This window comes from Vollenhovia emeryi, unplaced genomic scaffold (genome assembly GCF_000949405.1).
Source record: "Vollenhovia emeryi isolate VEMERY1.0 unplaced genomic scaffold, V.emery_V1.0 DF939126.1, whole genome shotgun sequence".
Lineage (NCBI taxonomy): Eukaryota > Metazoa > Arthropoda > Insecta > Hymenoptera > Formicidae > Vollenhovia > Vollenhovia emeryi.
This window is the reverse complement of record NW_011967240.1, coordinates 219,348-238,495: the sequence shown is the minus strand read 5'-3', so window position 1 is coordinate 238,495 and position 19,148 is coordinate 219,348. Positions and strand designations below refer to the sequence as shown.

The 19,148-nt window shown below is 44.1% G+C and overlaps 1 protein-coding gene across 1 annotated transcript in view; it reads left to right on the top strand.

Annotated features, from left to right (window-relative positions):
- LOC105569156 overlaps positions 1 to 19,148 on the top strand; it is a 200,596-nt gene that overhangs the window by 61,724 nt on the left and 119,724 nt on the right. Inside the window, exon 2 of the mRNA XM_012025356.1 lies at positions 15,440 to 16,949. Within this exon, the coding sequence (XP_011880746.1) occupies positions 15,596 to 16,949 (1,354 nt within the window). The 5' untranslated portion in view covers positions 15,440 to 15,595. The remainder of the gene's footprint in view (positions 1 to 15,439; positions 16,950 to 19,148) is intronic.

The window sequence follows — 19,148 nt, the reverse complement described above, 5'->3', positions numbered from 1 at the left end:
TTTTTTAAGACATGAGGTGCCAAATTCATAGAGGTAAAAAAACTCATAAAATTCTTCGAAACGCCGTCTTGTCCCACAATTACAAGATTTTCAGGATAAATTTTAAGAGAAAATTCTCTCCGTGTAGGAAGATTTTATTCTGGTAAGAGCAGAGTGTGAAAGGATCGTACCATCGTATATGAGGAATTCCGCCGAATTCGAAGTGAAGCAGAAATCGCTGGATCAAGCCGGAAGAGAATCGGCCGGATCGAAGTCCGGCGAGACTAGTCGTAATTCAAGGATGTCGGTAACGCTTTATGGCGCTTCGCGCCGCAATCTCGACGCACGTCCAGTTTTACGATTTTAATGCGAGAGAGGAGAATTTTACAGCGGCCGCCGTACGCCGGCAGATCGAACCGAACGATTGGCCGCTTTCAATAAAACTCGGAGACGTACGCGCTTACGAGAAAAAAAAATTGAACGAGCATCCGCGCGGTCCCGTCGAAGTTGATGCGCGAAATTCCGAAGAAAATGTTAGAGAACGTTTGTCAGCCCGATTAATTATGCACACGCAATTTATATGTGTCGCAGAGATAATATCGTCGTTTTTACTTGCTGATTCCATCCGCTTGATACGCAGAATCGATATCTTGAACAGAAATTCTAGCACTCGGCGCGTAACGATAATCGCTTATAACTACACAAACATAGCGATATTTGAATAAATTAGTGGCTATGGTTTGATTAGATCAGTAACTATTATTATTGACGATCCACACGGTGCTGCTATGAATATTTTACATACACGATTTTTGGTACAATCTCTATTTCGAGCACCTGGTTGTATACGGTGTATGCAGAGAACGTAATTACATATGAATGAGATCTTAGTTTAAATTCCTAATAACGATACCACCGGCAAGAGAATTATACGCCGTAACACTTTAATTAATTTCTTATCAATCGCAATCTTAAATAATAATTTCCACGTTATGTGTAATACGAGACAAATCTTAAAATCGATTCTCGATCAATTTTTCGTACTTGTGAATTTGCAATTATTTTAACGCAACAATACGCGCACCGGAGATCCGACAAAAATCGAATTAGGGTTGCAAGTAAAGCGATAGATTTACGTATCTCTCGTAGACAATTTTAACCTTTATTCACGCATTTAATCTTTCACCCCGTTATTTTAAACAGATAAAATTCGGTCTAGCGATGCTGCACGCTGAAAATTCTGAACATAAACTTTGTGTAAAATCCACAGGGGGAGGGGAGGCGGAGGCGACGGAAAAGTTTAGGAATTCCCTAGCTATAATGCTAATAGCGGTTGTTTATTAGCAGGGATGAGAAACCAGACATCTCCCTCTCCCTCCCTCTCACTCTCTTTCTCTCTTCCGGTCTACATAATCACTTCTAAATAAGTCCAGTAAATCTACCATCCTCTCTCTGTGGGAGCATAATCTCGCCTAACAGTGTATATAATACTAACGAACCGGCACGGCGCGGTGCAGAATAATGCAGATTTTATCGACGGCACGTTGTTTGCGGCGAATTGAAAAAACTGCATCCTTGCAGCCACTATCCCTTTACCCCTCTTCCCCGCGCTCCCCCCCCCCCCTCATCATCCTATCTTTCCTCGAAGCGCACTATCTATCCCTTGCCACGGGCTGTTCTATCTTTTTTCTGCTTCTCCGCCCTTCCCGGCCTCATTCCCTTGCTTCTTTTTCCCGCGGAAACCATCCGGGCGATCGCGCGGAAACACACTGTAATTACTGCCCCACGAAACTGATTAATTATGCGGGGATGGATCGCGGCGCGGAAGGGAGAGGTTTTTTTCGGTCGCGCTTGCTGCCAGCACTTTTATCTCGGCCGCTTTTTTCAAGCACCCTCCCGTCTCCCTCCGTCGTAAACCCGACCGGTGGCACCCTATCGTTTTATCTCGCGATCTCTCTTCCCCCGATCTGCTTTATCCGCGTCCTTTCTTCAGACGAGTCCGGGACCATTTAAATCTCCCGCTTCTTCAATGCAAAACGAAGCCGTCACAAAAAATATCAGCGTATTGCGTTGTTAGCTTTACGCTTCCGCATTGATATTTGACAGGAGATTTGACAGGCTTTTTCATTTACCGAATCCAGTCGGGGATATTGTTAGCTCTTCACTTGTCAAACTTTACATTTGATATATCCAAGCGAGATTATACCTCATCCCTTACGCTACTCATTTATTACATTTATTTGCGCGACATACCTTTCTGTTTTGAAAGCTGTAAATGCGACAGCCCTCTTTAGATTGAGAGGTTGGCGTTTGAGGAGTTTAAACAGTTTCCATTATTTTTGTAATTTAGCATTTCCGTAAAAAAGAGAAAGAGAGAGAGAGAGTGAGAGAGGAGGAGAGAAGATACGGATAAAGCGCGATGAGAGGCCGTACCGCGTAAGTGTGCATAGAGGGAAAAATCCCGAGGATAGAGTTGTCTGAATGCATCGTTCTGAACAGTCGTACTCTCTCTCTTTCCCTTTCTTTTTTCTTTATCTCCTGTCTGCTATCTTTGCAGTCTTTTCGCCGAGCGGGTTTGGCGTAAACCGATCCTGCTTTCCCCTCGTCGCCTCGCTTACGCAAGATCCTTCTTTCCAGCCGTTCTGAAATTTCGCAATTCAGTTCGCTTTTCTTTTTTTTTCAGTTTTTTTTTCTCTTCGTCGGAAACGAACTTTCAGACCGAAAGACCGCGATGATCGATAAATTCGTATTATGCGCGAAACTCTCCTCTCGCAACTCGATGATGAAGCTCCCTCGGCTTAAGCACACCCTCCTCGGACTGTATTTTTTCCCCGCGATAATGTTATGCGCGATTAACCGGATGTTTATACTGCGGCGGCGCGACTTGATGGAATCTCGATTAACAATGCTGTCAAGTTAATCCGAAATAGCGTCACCCCGCGAGAAATTGCAACGAAGAGTACTATTAGTCATTCACTTGAAACTATTTATAGAATTCAGCAATTACATCTAAATGTACTTTAGCTATTTGACAATCTAACAATTTTATATAACTGCATATGTAATAATTTCGATTGATTGACCGTGTGACTAAGAAAAATTAGAATCCTCTCCCAATTTAAATATCTTGATAACTAGAAGAGTTTTCTAAGTTAAAGTAATTTTAGATGACGTTAAGAAATCAGAGTTATTCTCGAAGGTACATAATTCCGTATTTGTCAATTTTCTTAAAGCTAGATGAGAACTGCGACTTGAAAAATCTCGTGATCGTTTTCGAAGGTCCGTGGGATAATTGTGTTTGTTCTGCACTGTTGATGTTCGATCTTTATTAACTGGACCGTGGAAAACCGAATTACGAAGGGCGAAAGGAAGTTGGCGGAGAAACAACATTCGCCGGTCAGTAAAACGAAAAAAAGAAGTGAAAGAGAAAAATCGACGGCTTTTAGTCGTCTAAATCGCACTTAATTGCAACACGAAAGAGTTTTCTCTTCTAGCACGGGATTAGTGTTATTAACAATCTAGATACAGATGTGTTTGGATTCAATGTTAGGATAGAATTAGGTATACTTGAGATACCTTTCTATGTATCTATAAATGATATCTTCTGATACTGCACATTAACATATACATATAAATACACATCTTGCACATTAGTAATATTTAGCACATTACGTACATCCAAGTGTTATCAACTTGTAAAATTAATTTTAATTAAATATAAATAATAATTCTCTCTAAGAATAAGAAAACTTTACGATATAATTAAATAATCACCCTTTCATTTGTGCATGCATTTCAGATACAAGATGTGACAAATATCCATATTCTTTTTCGCTTTCTCTTTCTTCTCATTTAGAAATAATATTTTACTTTATACAAGTAAATGAGGCGGAGTATCTATATCTAGTCGCCATTGTATCCCCAACAACGCCAGATGAGGTAAACCTTTTAGTGGTAGAAGGAGCGTCATAAGTCAGATGTTACGTAAATGATAAGCGACGCTGGTCGAGGGCCGAGGGAAGGGGTAATAATATGCTTTCCAGCGAAACGGTCCCCCGCTTCGGGAAAGAACAAGGAGACACGGAAGGACCGTACCTTTTGTTCCTTTTATTTAAGTATTTATTTAACGGCGTCGAGAAAAAGAGAGGGAAGAGGCGCGCCGAGCGTGAGAAGAGAAAAATAGGCAAACGGGGGGAGGGGTGGGGAGAGGTCGGCGTTGTCGTTCCACGTGAAAGTCCTTCCGGCCGAGACGCTGCACGAGCACCAAAGTGCCCTCGAGGGTGCACTGCGGACTCCTGCTGGACGCAGAAGGGCCATACCGGGGGTAGCCTAACGGCCACGAACACAACGCGCGCAACCCTCTCATTCAGAGCGCGCGGGCTGCCTTACGTGTATAAAAGGGTGTCCCGCGGAGCTGCTGTGTGAGCTACCACAGATACGTCGGGCCAAGCCGAGAAAAATAGTAACCGTTTCAATGTCAACCACGTCGCTGCGGAACCATTTAACATGGTGAATTAGAGGATCTAGGCGAATTGGGCTTTCGGAGATGCGAGTGGACTACACGAAGTGTATGTTCCCTTCCGATTAACTTTCAGTAGAACCGAAACGCAGACGCAAAAAAATATCTTACTAACCCAGGTAGATTTCTAGGGGTCGCAATAAAAATGTATCGTTAATTTTTGTATTTGTTAGAAAATTGTTTGTAGCCTGCAAAATTTATAGCAGCAACATTCTATAATAGTAATATGGAAAGTTTAGGTTTCATGGCTAAATATCAATCATTCAATAATTAAGCTTTCAATCGACCATAACTGGCAACTTGTTTTTAACACAGAAAATTTATTGCGAAAAATATTACCCCAGCCAGGGTTTGAACCTAGGCTTTTCTACTTTCTAAGTGGGCGTCTCACGAATTCGACTGAGGCATGTAGAGAGTAGGGAAGTCCAGGTTCGAACCCTGGCTGAGGTAATATTTTTAGCAAGAAATTGTCTGTGTTTAAAAACACGTTGCCAGTTATGGTCGATTGAAAGCTTAATTATAATATAATTTATTGTTTCCCCTCGGGGATTACAAGACGGTTTTTTTTTTTAAGAAACGTACCCAAACCTCATACGTAATCTGATTGAAAGCTTAATTATTGTTAGTCATGTACTGGCAAATAATTCTTGATGTTATTAATCATTCACATTGAATAAAGATGAATTTCGGTACCATAGCTAGGACAATCTCTGAAAGGAATATAACTGTTTATGTACCGCAATCAAACGTGATAATGGATAGGCGTCACGGAAAGACTTTCTTCCTAACATTCGCTAACAGTTCGGACAGAAATTCGATTTCTGTTATTTAAATTGATTAAGTGCAAAACATATACAACTTCGCGGTATTGCTTATTCATTTGTATATCTCAGTTATTTTTTCGTTCCTAGAAAATTGTTGCTGTAGTTGCAAGATCATATTTTTGAGTGTAATTAAATTCGACACCTGTACCACGATGTTTGATTATGAGGAAAGTTGGATGAGCAGATATCAGTTAAGACAGATTCAGCTCGCAGACAAGCATAGTGGAATCGCCGTTCGAGAACACGTTATATTTTTTATTTGCAGTAACACACACACACGCGTATGTTGCCGACAATATGGCTGGCTATCGAAGAGTTTTTCCACTAGCGCAGCAGAAAGCAGAATGTCATGCACATAAAAGCATTACTACGATAAGAATAAAATGGCGATTTCTAGTGTTTTTTAGCGCACCCACGTTAACATTTATGAGTAGCGCAGATGCGCAATTTTAGAAGCGATCTTGAAGCGATTGTTCTCGTAGGAACGTTCTCGCGAAGCGAAGGTGACAATGTTTCCGTTCCCTAGCACGTGGACCGTAAAAATTTTGGTTGAAAAGCGTATACGGCGTATCCCTACGGCTATACATATAACTCTCTTATAAAAATAAAACCTTGCAATATTTTCTCACGAAAATAATACCGATATCGTGCAAAGCCTTTGTGGACCTTGTGCCGAAACAATAAGATGTGGTGAGCTGTGCCGAAGCGTGGAACGGCCTTTTTTTAAAATTAGACCGGAGGGCAACGTGGCGGTGGTGTGTCGACAGTATGTTAACGCTTGTATCGAGAAAGGGGAAAAGCGATTGCAGGCGGTGACGCGCAAGGGCGAAAATGTCGGGCGCGGCATATTTTTCAACATTATATGGTCTAGCGATCGTACCGTACGGCGGCGAAAATCCGGGCGTGTATGTCGATAAAGCCGAGCTGGACGCGATAAAGCTAAAAATTAGGAGAAAGACGTTCGTAATTCTGTTTACACACGCTTTATCACGTGACTCTGCGGTGACGTCAAATTGCGGGCGGGAGGATCTCTCGCCAATACCGCAATTGCGCACCGCAGTGGATCTTACGAAAATGTTTGCCACGTCGTGTTTGCACAGCATATATATGTGTCGCGGAATAATAATAGTAATATTTTCCAGTGGAGATTCTCTTCGAGCCGGGGTTATCAATGTTACCAGAAATTCGTCGAAATATTAATGACGATAATAATAATATTTTTCAAAGGACTCTTCGAACTGTTATTAGTTTTATGAGAAAGAAAACATGAAAATATTAGTCCTCTCTAAATTAGCAACGTACGGATAAATATAATCTTATTCGCTAATTAATTCGAAACGGGCAGTGAAATTTCAGCGCTGGAATTTTGTTACGGAGCTGCTCTCTCAATGCTGACAATTAAAACAGTTCTGGAAGAAGACGCGTAAGCGAAGGTAATTGGCATTAATTCTCGAGGCGAGATGGTCGATTGCGTTGGATTCGCCGTCGCAGCTTCCTTTTTTATGAACAAACAAACGTACTTTAACGCCGTACGTTATATAATTCTCGTACGGTCGCACGTTAGTGCCACTGCAGGTGCACGTGTTCTTATGCGGGGAAGCTCGTTCATGCACCTGAAACTGCAAGGCAACCCTTTTCAACCGTTCCGTCACCCCTCCCCACCCCCGTCTCTTCTCGCCTGGTAATCCTAACGTTTGATTGCGCCCATTACGGCTGAAGCACCTAATACGTAACTTTCGAGACTCGCGCGATAGGTCGGTGCACCAGCCGGCTAAAATCGATTTCACCTGTGCCTGCTTTCTCATCTAACCTTCTCCCGGCGCGTTTAACCGTCTTTCTCCCGCCCGCTCTGTCTCTTGTGCCTATATTTGCTGTAATATTAGCAAGAAAAACAAACGATTTAAACGCACTTATTTCCATACACGCTACGTATGTGCAGTCCTTATTTTATCTAATTTCAATGGGATACTCTGTAAATATTTTACGTGATATAAATATAATAACATAAAACTTACGCGAAATACCGGAGGGAAATCTTCTCTTCCTGCAGCTTAAATACTTTTCTTCAAGACTTTTTCCGTTTGGAATGAATCCGAGAATTTTTAATAGCCGTATCTTGTTTGTTAAGTAGATGTTTATATCTCAGGAATATCAATATTTAAATATCCTTTTTAGTAATTGCTTATTAATTTTATATTATTATTTTACTTGTTAAGTTCTGCAATCGCAATGATCGGCGTTGCATTAATATCTCATTTGACAATTGTTCTCAGCCACGGTAATTCCACCTTTATAAATGCCTTTAACCTAATTACCATCCGTTACCTTCTTCGTGTTCTTCCACGGCAACTTTCTTCACCTCGTTTACCTTTGTCCGGTCTTGCTTCTCCACGTCTCGCTGACCGACTGACAAAGAGTGGGAGATGGAAACTGACGGAGGCTGAGAGAGGGGAGGGGGTGAATGGGAAGGAGGGTTGAGTTCTGTTTGCGGGCCGACATTAAACATTCAAAGGGACGGCAAAAAAGAAGATGCATTTGCATCCCGCGCTGCAACTGCGGGCTCCCGGAAAAAACATAAATAATTCAAGAGTTTTTACGGGACCGTCGAGAGTCCCGGTCGCCAGAGGGGGAGCGGAGAGGGGGTGGCGGCAGGACTCGCGACAAGAGCGAGTGATTTGCGGGGTGGTAGGCTGCCAGATCAGTCATAACGTGCCGAACGGCCGAATAAACGGCCGGGAAATGACGCCCGCGTACTGCATCCTGCCGATGCAGTTGCTGCACCGAAACTTCGTAAAGCCGATAATGTTTTTCGATGTAGGGCAGATTTTGCGCGACGGAATATCGCTAAAAATTGTTTATGGAATAACCGGATGGACTATCCCCGGCAGATGTGTCCGCGGCGTTGCAATTTCCGAATAAAACCCCGGGCCGAAAATTTTAATATTTGTTACTGTAGTTATCAGGACTTGTATATTTTCGAACGATGGAAAATCACACGCGTTATATTATTCAGTTGCACAACATGTTTTTCACAATTTCCACCGGCTACAAATTTAGGAGTTTACATTTTTCCGACTTCTTAAGGGCTCTAAGGACGAAACAGAGCTCGGTGCAAGGAATTTCCGCGGAAATCCAGCCAAGGAACTTACGCACAAAAATACGTTGTGGATACGGTTTATTTTCTCTCGTTGCCATTTGCCCGGAGAAAATTCAGACCGGAATACCGGAGTACCGGAATCGACGATTGCTTGTAACGTCATAGCCAGGAATATCGATCTCGCTAGATAGCTCGCGGGCAAACAAATCTTAGCCGGAACTAATTCAGCTTTTCCGTAGGCAAATTGCCGTCAGGTACGTACGAATCCACCTCCTGGTGTACGCATCTAAAAATTGCCATCGAACGACATCATTCGAGGCGTGTTATTCGGCCGCGCACGAGAATCAAATATTCGCAACCGCGGCTGTAAATATTTTCGCGCTGGACACGTTTTATTTATTTATTTTTTCATCGAGACTTTACAAAACGCAATTTCATTCTCGATCGTCCGTGGCCGCTGCCTCCATCGTGTACTCTACAAAACGTCAAAAAATGGTCCTTAAAATGTTTGTTGCAAAAGTAAAAGCTTATTTAGAGATTTCTAGGAAAGAGTACGTGCAACAACAGATTCCAGCACGTATCTTCTACTGACTCTAACTGCTCACAATTAGAAAAATAAGCCACATATACTCGATAGCATGGTATATTTTTACTAATGATTAACAATCGCAAAACTAATTATATTTCATAATAAAAATTAAAAAGAATTCTCTTAACAGAGAAACTCATGGTTTATATTTACTAAAGACATACATTAAAAAATTGAAAATTAGAAAGATAGAAACTTTCGCTGAAGAAAAATTTATCCGAAATTTATCAAAGCCTATGAGTTCTGTGAAATGAGACTTGCGGTAAGAGAATCACTGTTTACACAAGCAAATTGAAGTAAGTGAAGTTAAGCGCCCTAAGGTAATTTAATTTGTTTCTTTCGAATATTCCTCCACCTTCTTCTTCCTCCTCCTCCTCTGCGAAACATCGAAGTACCTCGGCGAAACTTCAACTGCGTTGATATTAATCTTGTTAGATATTTTCTCTTAATAACCGTCCACGGTCCGTTATTTATTAAGGCAGGTTTACGCGGCGATGTCCACGCGGACTACGAGATTTTTCCGTTAATCGGTTAAGAACAGCAAGCTTTCATAACCATGCGAAGTGTCTGTACGGCACAATAGCCAATGTTGTTTACCCTTTTATTTACGCCACGTAAGAAAAAAATATGATTTCAATAATAATAATCTTATTCTTACATTTTATATCGTGTGATGATGGCTGACGCGGCCTGAACGGAAAGTTGACCGTCGAACACTGGTGACCGACACAGCACCTGACGTGTTAAATATTGCTTAAGACCCGGTCTACGATAAGTTGTTGGTCGTCAGTCAGAAGTCGGAATTCTATGTCGGTATTTTTCTTCAACCCGGAAAGAAAAAGGATTGACATACAGTTTCAACTTGTGACCAACGACCAATAACTCATCGTAGACCGGGCCTAGTCTTACAATTAGTCTTCACGCCCTGATGTGACGATTCTAATTGACCGATACCTCAAAATGTTTTACGTTTGGAGCTCTGTCTTATACGTTGTGCTACTACAGTCATGAGTTCCCCGGCATCGAGTGGCCGCGCATACCAAGATGGAATTATTAGTCGGCGGAATATGCCGCGCGCAATTTCGGAATATCTGCCGACGTTCGAAGGATCCGACGACGAAGTCGAGAATCACGCGGGAAGGTTGGGCGAAACTCGGGGTTTCGGAGGTTTCCTATCGGGGAAAGTTTTAACGGCGCTTCATTAAGCAAAATAGTTTCATACATACGACCGTACATACGGCATGGTATTCGGGGGGGGGGGGGGAGGAGAGAGGGCAGAGAGGGAAAGGACGAATTTGAACGCGGGACGGGAACCGAGAGAATGGCGCGCACGGCTTGCGTTTGCTAATCCGGCGGCTCGCGGCCCCGAATTGTTTCCGGCTGTAGCCAGGGCGCGTTTACCGGCGACAATAATCGTCGCCACTCGACGCGAAACGCCAGAGGAAACGCGCGCGACAGCGCGACTGCGGAGGGCAAAAAGCGTAGAGGCGGATTAATTCCGTGTTCTCGTCGCGATGTCCCGGATATCCCGCTCTCGCTCCACGAACGAGTCGAACGTTGCGCCGGGCACAGCGTACCGCCATTTATGAAATCCGAGTTTTGTCCGAGCGATAGAATGGAGCAGATGGGACGAGATGTACTTTCCAAGTCTTCTGGCACATTCCCATTAAGAGAGAAATCCCCCTCCCCCCCTCCCCCGGACACCGTCGTTCGCGTGACATTGACGATAAAAAGAGAACGCGGATCGAACGCGGGGCGAGAAAATACGACGGATGCCCCTGGGCTTCAACTGCATCGTGATTTTTATTAAAGCCTACCGCTATTCTGACGCTAGGTATTGTGACAAATAAACACGACGCCAAATGACACCGTGTCGGATTTTGAGTTACTGGAAAAAGAGGCGGGCGCAAATGGGACGCCGAAGATTTGCCGCATTAGCTTGAAAAAGGCTGTGTTCGGTATCAAGCATATTTGGTTTCTGTCGTGGACCTACGTTGGCGGATCGGAACGCTTGACAAATGAACGTCAGGCGTGACAGAGACAAACTGGGGGATATACGCTTTCTCCCCGGCTAATGTCCCTTTACTTTTCACGCGACGAGCTTATAATAGTCCGATGCAGTTTTGCGAACGCAAAACGGGGTGACACGCGATTACCGTTGTCTCTACGAAGTTACGGTAACGTTTAAGTGCGAGGCGCCGGGCGCGCGGCCGGGACGTTTAACGACCAGCAATCAGGAACCAGAAAAGGACGCCACCCTTTTTTCCCCCTCGCTCTCCTCGCGCCCCGTTCCGCCCATCGCCTATTCTTCCCCAATGCAGCTCCTCTCGCACTTAATAATTCTTCGCGAAACATTTTTTTTCTCTCCTACCCTTTTCATCTCCCCTTTCCAGCCACCCTTCCACCCGTTCCCTCCCGCTCCTCCTTCCTCATTCTCGACGCCCATCCCGTCGTCGTTTGCATAAAGTGAGCTATCCGCGCTTTTAATATACGCAAATGAAGTTACGCGCCGGAACTAATCATATTTGCATGCGGAACAGCAATCTCCTTTGAGCCCTTGTCATACTTATTACTCCAGTTTAGTCGCTAGAGAAAATTTTATGACGAACAGCGCCGGCTTGTAGCCGGCGCGAGGATCATCGGCGATTGATCGCCTTCACCCGGAAGGAAATGCGGCCTCCTATCGGCGTGATGCGTTTAACGCTGAAATATTCTCATTTCGTCGCGTTAAACCGCTTACTTGAAACTATCGAGAAATAATTACTGATAATGGCGCAGCGATTACGACATATTACCCGCATTTATTCCAGTGCAAATTAAACGAAGCGGGGATATCGTAGATCGCTCGCTCGTTTTTAAATTAATAGGAACACGTCAATTAGAACTTTGTTTATTCCTTAGGGTAAGGTGACCAAATGCGGATCAACAATTTGACGAGTCGCTAATAAGCGACATTTTAAAGTAACTCACTTAACAACTAAATTTTTTTAACTCGGCCCTTCAAGATATAAATCAATTACAAGTGTAAACGCCATTTAGGGCACAGATGGAGGTAGCCACTTGAATTACTATCTGAATCCATACACCGTATTTTTTCCATCCTGTCCCGCGCACCGTTGCAAAAGAACTTTTGTTAGGTGGAAGCATTATCGTCAGTGAATTCACGTGTTATAAAATCACTGAACGATTTGTCTAAATTATATTAAAATACTATACTTAGCATATATTACGATAGTCCCTGTTTCGGGACAGCTGAGGATCGCCTCAGGCCAAAACGAATGCCGGGACCACCTCGATAGAGGCGCGAAGCGATAAGCGAAATTCTCGAATATTGATACCACGCAACGAGTAGAAGTAAGCAATGATCGAGCACTCAAAACCGCGCACACGCGTTGTCGAGCAGTTTCAAACCGACAAAGGTTAAGCTTCGATGCGGTCCTTGATGACGAATAATCTCAACGAGTCGTTAGGTCGTCGTCACCAAACAATATCGCACGGGCGATAAGGAAATTACTGTCGCGATACATCGAAGCAACGGGTCGGCAGATAAAGAGAGGACAAGGAGAAAAATTACACGGCGAGGCACGAGTAACTGTCGGTCGAAGAGACAAAGACAAGGACGGAATTTCAACGGGATTTTGGTAGAAGATCGAAGTTCACTCAGAATTTCTGGCTGCGTTCAAAGATGAACTTTTAAGCAGGCGCGTGATTTTCATCCTTGTATAATCAATACATCTAATTTTGTTACTACGAAAGCGAGAAAATTACAGGAGGTGAGCGGACGGTGAAATTGAAGATACCGGACTAAATGCGAGAGGAAGACCCGACTGTGTTTCCTTGACTTCAGCTTTTACCGAGACTGAGGCACGCACGAGTGTCGAACAGAATACGCGAATCGTCGATATGATCGTACAATAGAGATCGCGGGAGACTCGTATATCTGTCGGAGAATACTCGCGAAGTTAGAGTGCCCGGTGAAACGGCTCCGGGATCGCGAGAAACCGCACATAAATCTCGTGTTACGAAGGAGAGGGTAAATCGGCGAAACCGGAGCCGGTTTCGGCGAACAATGTGATGACTCGGTGGAATCGCTGACGCATGCGCATCACGCCGTCCCGACGCGATCGTCGATCAGCTGATCAGCACGTAGCCAGATCGGCCCGCGCTCCGCGCTCCTGCGAACCGCGTGGATGGTCCGATCGCGAACAGCCTCCCTTCCTCATACTAAAAATTAAAATTCTTATTGCGAAAAATATCACCTCAGCCAGGATTCGAACCTGGGACCTCCCTCAATCCGTGACGGGCGTCTTAGCCAACTAGTATAGCATTTGTTAGATAATTTAGAACAATCGTTGAGCGATTTTATAACACGTGAATTCACTGACGATAATGATTCCTAACAAAAGCCTGTGTTATGTCCGTTTGCAACGGTGCGCGGGACAGGATGGGAAAAAATACGATATAAGGATTCACATAGTACTTAATTCAAGTGGCTACCTCCATCTGTGCCAGGTCCTAAATGGCGTTTGCATTTGTAATTGATTTATAACTCACTTAAACTTTGCTCTTTTATATATTTACAATGTTATGCTATACTGTCGATATCATAACAGGCGTCTACGTGTTTTTATGTCGCTTATTAGCGACTTATCAAACTGTTGATCCGAATTTGGCATCTGAATTTGGTTACCTCAACCTATCTTATTACAGTGCAGTTGGATTATCTCCCTACGGTCGTGTCTTTCTTCAGCTGTGGAGTTTCCGTCCCTCGTCTTCGCGTCTCATAATTCCCGCAAATCAACGCTCACAACGATCGAAACTTTATTCGATTAAAGTTACGTCGTAATAGCGGCTCGTTCATTAAGGATTAAAGGCAGACCCAGCCGTTTCGGATGCAATATGACAATGTAAGGCAAACGTCGTCGTAGCCGACGGGTTTGCGAAACACTCCTCGAGGAAGTCCGCAAGTACGGGGAGAAACGGTAGACGGTGGTATTCTTGTCAGTATTCTCGTAGAAACTTCCGGGTGCGCGACGTTTGTCGTTCCTCCGCAATCGCGTTTAATTAATTATCGATCGATCCGCCGTGGGCGTTCAATCGCGAATACGTCCCGTCGACTGACAATGAGAACGGAGCCGGGCGGACGGTATTATATGACTGTAATCGAAAGACTTAGCTCAATAATGTGATTTATCGATCCGGCGTCGATTTGACGGCGCAACGCCGGCCTATTCAACAAATTAAAATCGGAATTCTATTGAATGTAGACTTCGTTAAATCCATGATCCAAAGTACTCTCTCCTGGAAGGGTGTAGCTGTACCTTAAAAATAGGACGAAAGCGATTGGATTTACGACAAATGCGACCGCGCGTCTATGTCTGGAATATTACCAACTCTCTTGTTAAACGTATAACGTAACAATAGCAAGGTTCCTGCCCTCCTGTTGAGTATTCCGAAAAAGACTGTAGGCTCTACAGTCTTGCAATGACGTAATGCATTATCAAAAATATTGTAGACTCTCTGCATAACCTTTTAAATTATAAAAGATAATTTTTAGTGAGGCTGTTTGAAAATAAAATCTTTTAGAACACACGTAACAATGTAAATGGCGAGATCTTATTGTACGACCGCACACGTTATACGATCAACTTATATCGTTAGCACTTATACTGAATGCTTGAAGAAACATTGAAAATATAGAAAACATGAAGCAGAAATTATGTGGAGACGGAACAGAAATAAAGAGAGAGATGGAAGGAAAAGGGTGAAATTGCTATAAGAAGCGAATCCTTATTCGGGAGAAATGGTTTGTCGAACGTGAAACGTTGCTATCGTGTATTCATTGTGTTTAAGCTACTTCAATTTTCCGGGAACTCCGTCCGATATGCATTCTCGACGGCCGCATTATCATTGACTGCGATGCAGCCGCATTTCGGTCACGCACGATCGAGTATTATCGTCATCATTGGCTATAGTGGCCATTCGTGAGCTACCGAGCATGCGGAGGGCAATCGCGGTCTAGAGAAGCGCTTACAGACTGCCTCTTCCTGCTCCTCCTCCCCTCGAATATTGTATCGGGAGATATACTTGCGTCGATAACGAACCGCTAATAAATACGCACGCGTGCTTGCCAGCCCCTTCTATAGAAAGTGTACAAGCAAATGAAACTATCGAATGCCAAGTACAATTTTTCGCACTAGGAAAAATCCTTGAATTAATTAACATCAAGTGGTTTATTACAAATATATTAATTAGTGACTAACCAGGCATTAAGCTGAAATATCCTTGTTTCAAATTGTTTATTAAATATTCTCCAAATAATTTATTACTTTACTAACAAGTCCCTAAAATCCTTATTATTGCATAATTGTAGAAATATAAATTTCACTAACCATACTAACAGCTACTTCCTTTTTTCTCTCTGTTTCCAGGAGTAGTAGTGTTCACCCACTAACCCCGCTACTAACACGAAAATGCGCTCGTAATTAACCAGCGCGCGACAGACTCCGATTACCGCTGTTACCGCCGGCGCTATCGTCCACGGGTTGTAGCGCGGTCCCGCGGAACGATCATGCGAATCCCCGAAAATGCGCAGGACCAGCAGCAACGGCCTCAAGCTCGACCTGACGGAGAACACGCCAGGTAGCTCGTTGTCGCGGCTGCCGAATCTGGTCGAGCATGCGGAGACCTGCCAGGCGCTATCCGCCGGAACCGGTGAGAATTTGAGCAGCAAACTGCCTAACGTGGTCGAGGGCTCGATGGACTATGGTAACGAGCGAAGGTCCTCCCGTTACCTGGAGTACCAAGAGATCAAGTCCTATCAGGATCCCCAATCGTCCGCCGCGGTGGCGCCGGTCTACGATGGGGCCTACCACGATCAGTCGAGGGGATACCGAAACTACGATCGTAAGGCGGGTGTCGGCTTCGATCGGGAGAACCTCGAGAGGTACGACAACAGGATCTACCCGGAGGACGGACTGAGATATAGCACCGATCGCCGCGTGGATCAGCGCACTTACCAGGAATCGGACCTGGACGCGCCTTACGATCGGAACGACGCGCAAAAGCTCAGCAGAGCTTATCCGGAGCTCCAGGATCCCAGCAGGCGATACTCGCGCGACCTGACCGACTATGAGTACGCGTCGCGCTACGCCGAGGAGACATTGAAGCTGGAGCCCAAGAAAGACCACCTTCACCATCATCATGCGGGCAAGATATACGAGCCGGCCGCCTCCAAGGGCTATGAGTCAGGTGTGAAAACCCACGATTCCGCTTACGACCTGGGCACCTGCGCCGGACAACAGGAGCCACCAGTCAGACAATATGAGAGCAAATACCACTCGGTCAGTAAGATGTACGGCACTCTGCCGAGGTACGAGAGTAGCAAGTCTTACGAGCCAACCTACGAGTCCAGGCCCACCTTTGAGCCCAAGTACGACGAGCAGTCGTACGAATGCGGTGGCAAGAGCTACGAGACCAAGTATGAGCTGACGAGCTCGAAGAGCTACGAGAGGGCCAAGTATGAGGGCACCTCATCCTCCAGATATCAGGACAAGTCGTACGATCAAACCTTGAAAATCGGCGAGCTGGGCTCGTCTTCCTCCGGCGCGTACGTCAGGAAGCATCAAGATCAGGAGGAGACCGGCGCGGAGAAGATGAACGGATATAGGAAAAATAATTTCGAGGCTTACGGGGTTTACTCGGATCCTGAGGACGATCATGGCTTCCTGGCGGACAAGAAAGCGCCCCAATATACGTACAAGGGTGTCGTGGTGAACGTTAGCGGGGAGTCCGCGGTGGTCGATCAGAAACGATCCAAGGACAGCAGGCAAACCGAGGTGACCAGAAGCCCTTGGTGCAGGCCAACGATACTGCTGCTCCTGTTGGTGCTCCTGGTCGTCATTTTCGTCTTCGTCGCTGGAATACTGTTGTACTTTAATTGTAAGTTTTCGCCATTAATTGATGTGACACATTCCTCGCGGGGAGCCTCGCGGTTTAATTTTCACGTATGCTTTTTGCAGGAACGCTTGTTCAGCTTTTCGTTCGCTTGGAAATAATTTCTGAACGTTTTTCGCATGAAATGTATTTCAGTGCAAAAATGCATTCAACATCGTAGATACTTTTTGTGATAGAAAAATTTGTTATAGTTTTTTGGCATGCTGAATAAATATCGCGTGTAACAAAATTCGTCGGGGTTCCAGTGCGAAACGGTACGCGAGAATTTATTTGGAAAGTTGTTACTTCTAGTATTTAATTTTACGTTATATATTTTAATGTATATCTGTTATAATTTATTACGGACGATAATGTGGCTTTTATGTATAATAAATTTGCTAATTCAGTTTAAAGCTTGTTATTCTAAATTAAATTTCACGTTGTGGAACAAGAGAAAGAGGACATTATGCATTCAGATATAAAACAATTGAACTTTAAGTACAACTTTCAGAGGTAGCTTTTGGTACCACTCGCTTTTCGCAACAAAACGGTTAAACGGCAAATTTTCTTGTTCCACACGCTTTTATTTGTCAAACGAATAGTTGTGGTCGTCGATTTAATTAAATTTACTCTCTCGACAACAGCTAATTAAGGATAATGTTTAATGGATGCTCGATAACGATCCGTGATAGGACGTTTGAGAATAAAGGGTCACTACTAATAAACCTTCCGCGTTATTTCTTTCTTCGTTCACCGCCTATTAATAAAACGTGCCATTTGTTCTTATGACGTCCTAAATACAATGTACTTTCTGCCGACAACAGATACCCGAGCAGACACATAGACGATTTTTCTTTTTTAAAAATTGGAAAAACGCTATATTTGTTACCATTTCCTAAATTTGTCAAATCTTCGTTCACAGTTTGCTTAGAATCGAATGGAAATTGCGATAATTCTTTCAAAACTTAATTCCGCACTTTTCAACTCGGCACAACATAAATATCCCGACTAATTTATCAGATTTTCGATATAGTATTTAGAAAAATTTCAGCCCACGGAAGAAAATAACCGACAAGACACATACCATTGTATATGTTCGTGAAGGTTTTATTTATTTCGAGACAGCCTGTATTCCATCCAATGTATTTTATCGTCGCGCTACAGCGTTCGTGAGTCGACTCGGCGATAACAGTGGGTGATTTAGCTAATGAGCATCCGATACCAATTATTTACGGGCGTCCTCGCGTTTGCAATAGTAATAGCCACAGTACGACGGCAGTTAGCACGACGAGGAAGACGATGACGAAGACAACGACGAAGACGACGACGCGGACGGTGACACGTGCCGACGATACGTTAAGCCGGAACGGTTACTGTCTCCACGGCAGTTTTATATGTCGAATTTGACATGCCGGGCACGTAGGGACTTGCCACTAGCGAAACTGTTCGGTCGGAATTACAATGCGACCAGTGGATGGAGAGCGGACCGGTGGGTTTAAGGAGAATAGGTGGAAAAGAATGACGGACCACACCGGACAGACCAATCCGTTTTCCCTTCGTGTGCGATCGTGTTTGTCGAGGACGTATGGCAACAGGAAGCAACGCGAAGTCGTATTACCGGGGAAGCTAGCAATTTTCTGCGACCTAACATAAAAGAAAGCTGGAGGCTCGCGCTAGATGTTTGCGGTAGCAAATCGACGAACTTGTTTTGGGGTTAGACTTTGGAAATCTTACGTGTAAAAAAAATTTCATCCCGTAATAAAAAAAGGAATAGAAAGGACGTAGTGCGAACGTAACTTTGTTTTTACTTAGTTTACCGAGCAACGAGTAACTAATTGAACAATTTCGTCGATTCACGCGCGCGCGCGCACGCGCGCGAGTGATTAATTTCAACGCCAAACTCGCTAATGGATCCTGTTAAAAAATTTTAGGAGGTAAATGTATACAGCGCGGCGAACGCGCGGATGTTAACGTAACATTGGACTCTACGAACAATTTCAGGTGGAAATATCCGCGAAGCGGAAAAAAAAGCGTAGGATATTCCGCGCTGTATGAAATATCGCGATAAATACCGTCGTGAAAACGTGTGCACAAGTACTTTTCTGCTTACGCGGTTATGGTCAAGCCCTATATCAAAACCGGGACCCTACCCCGCAGATAAGCTTGTTATAGGATAGCACAGGATCATAACAGTTTATAGCCTCC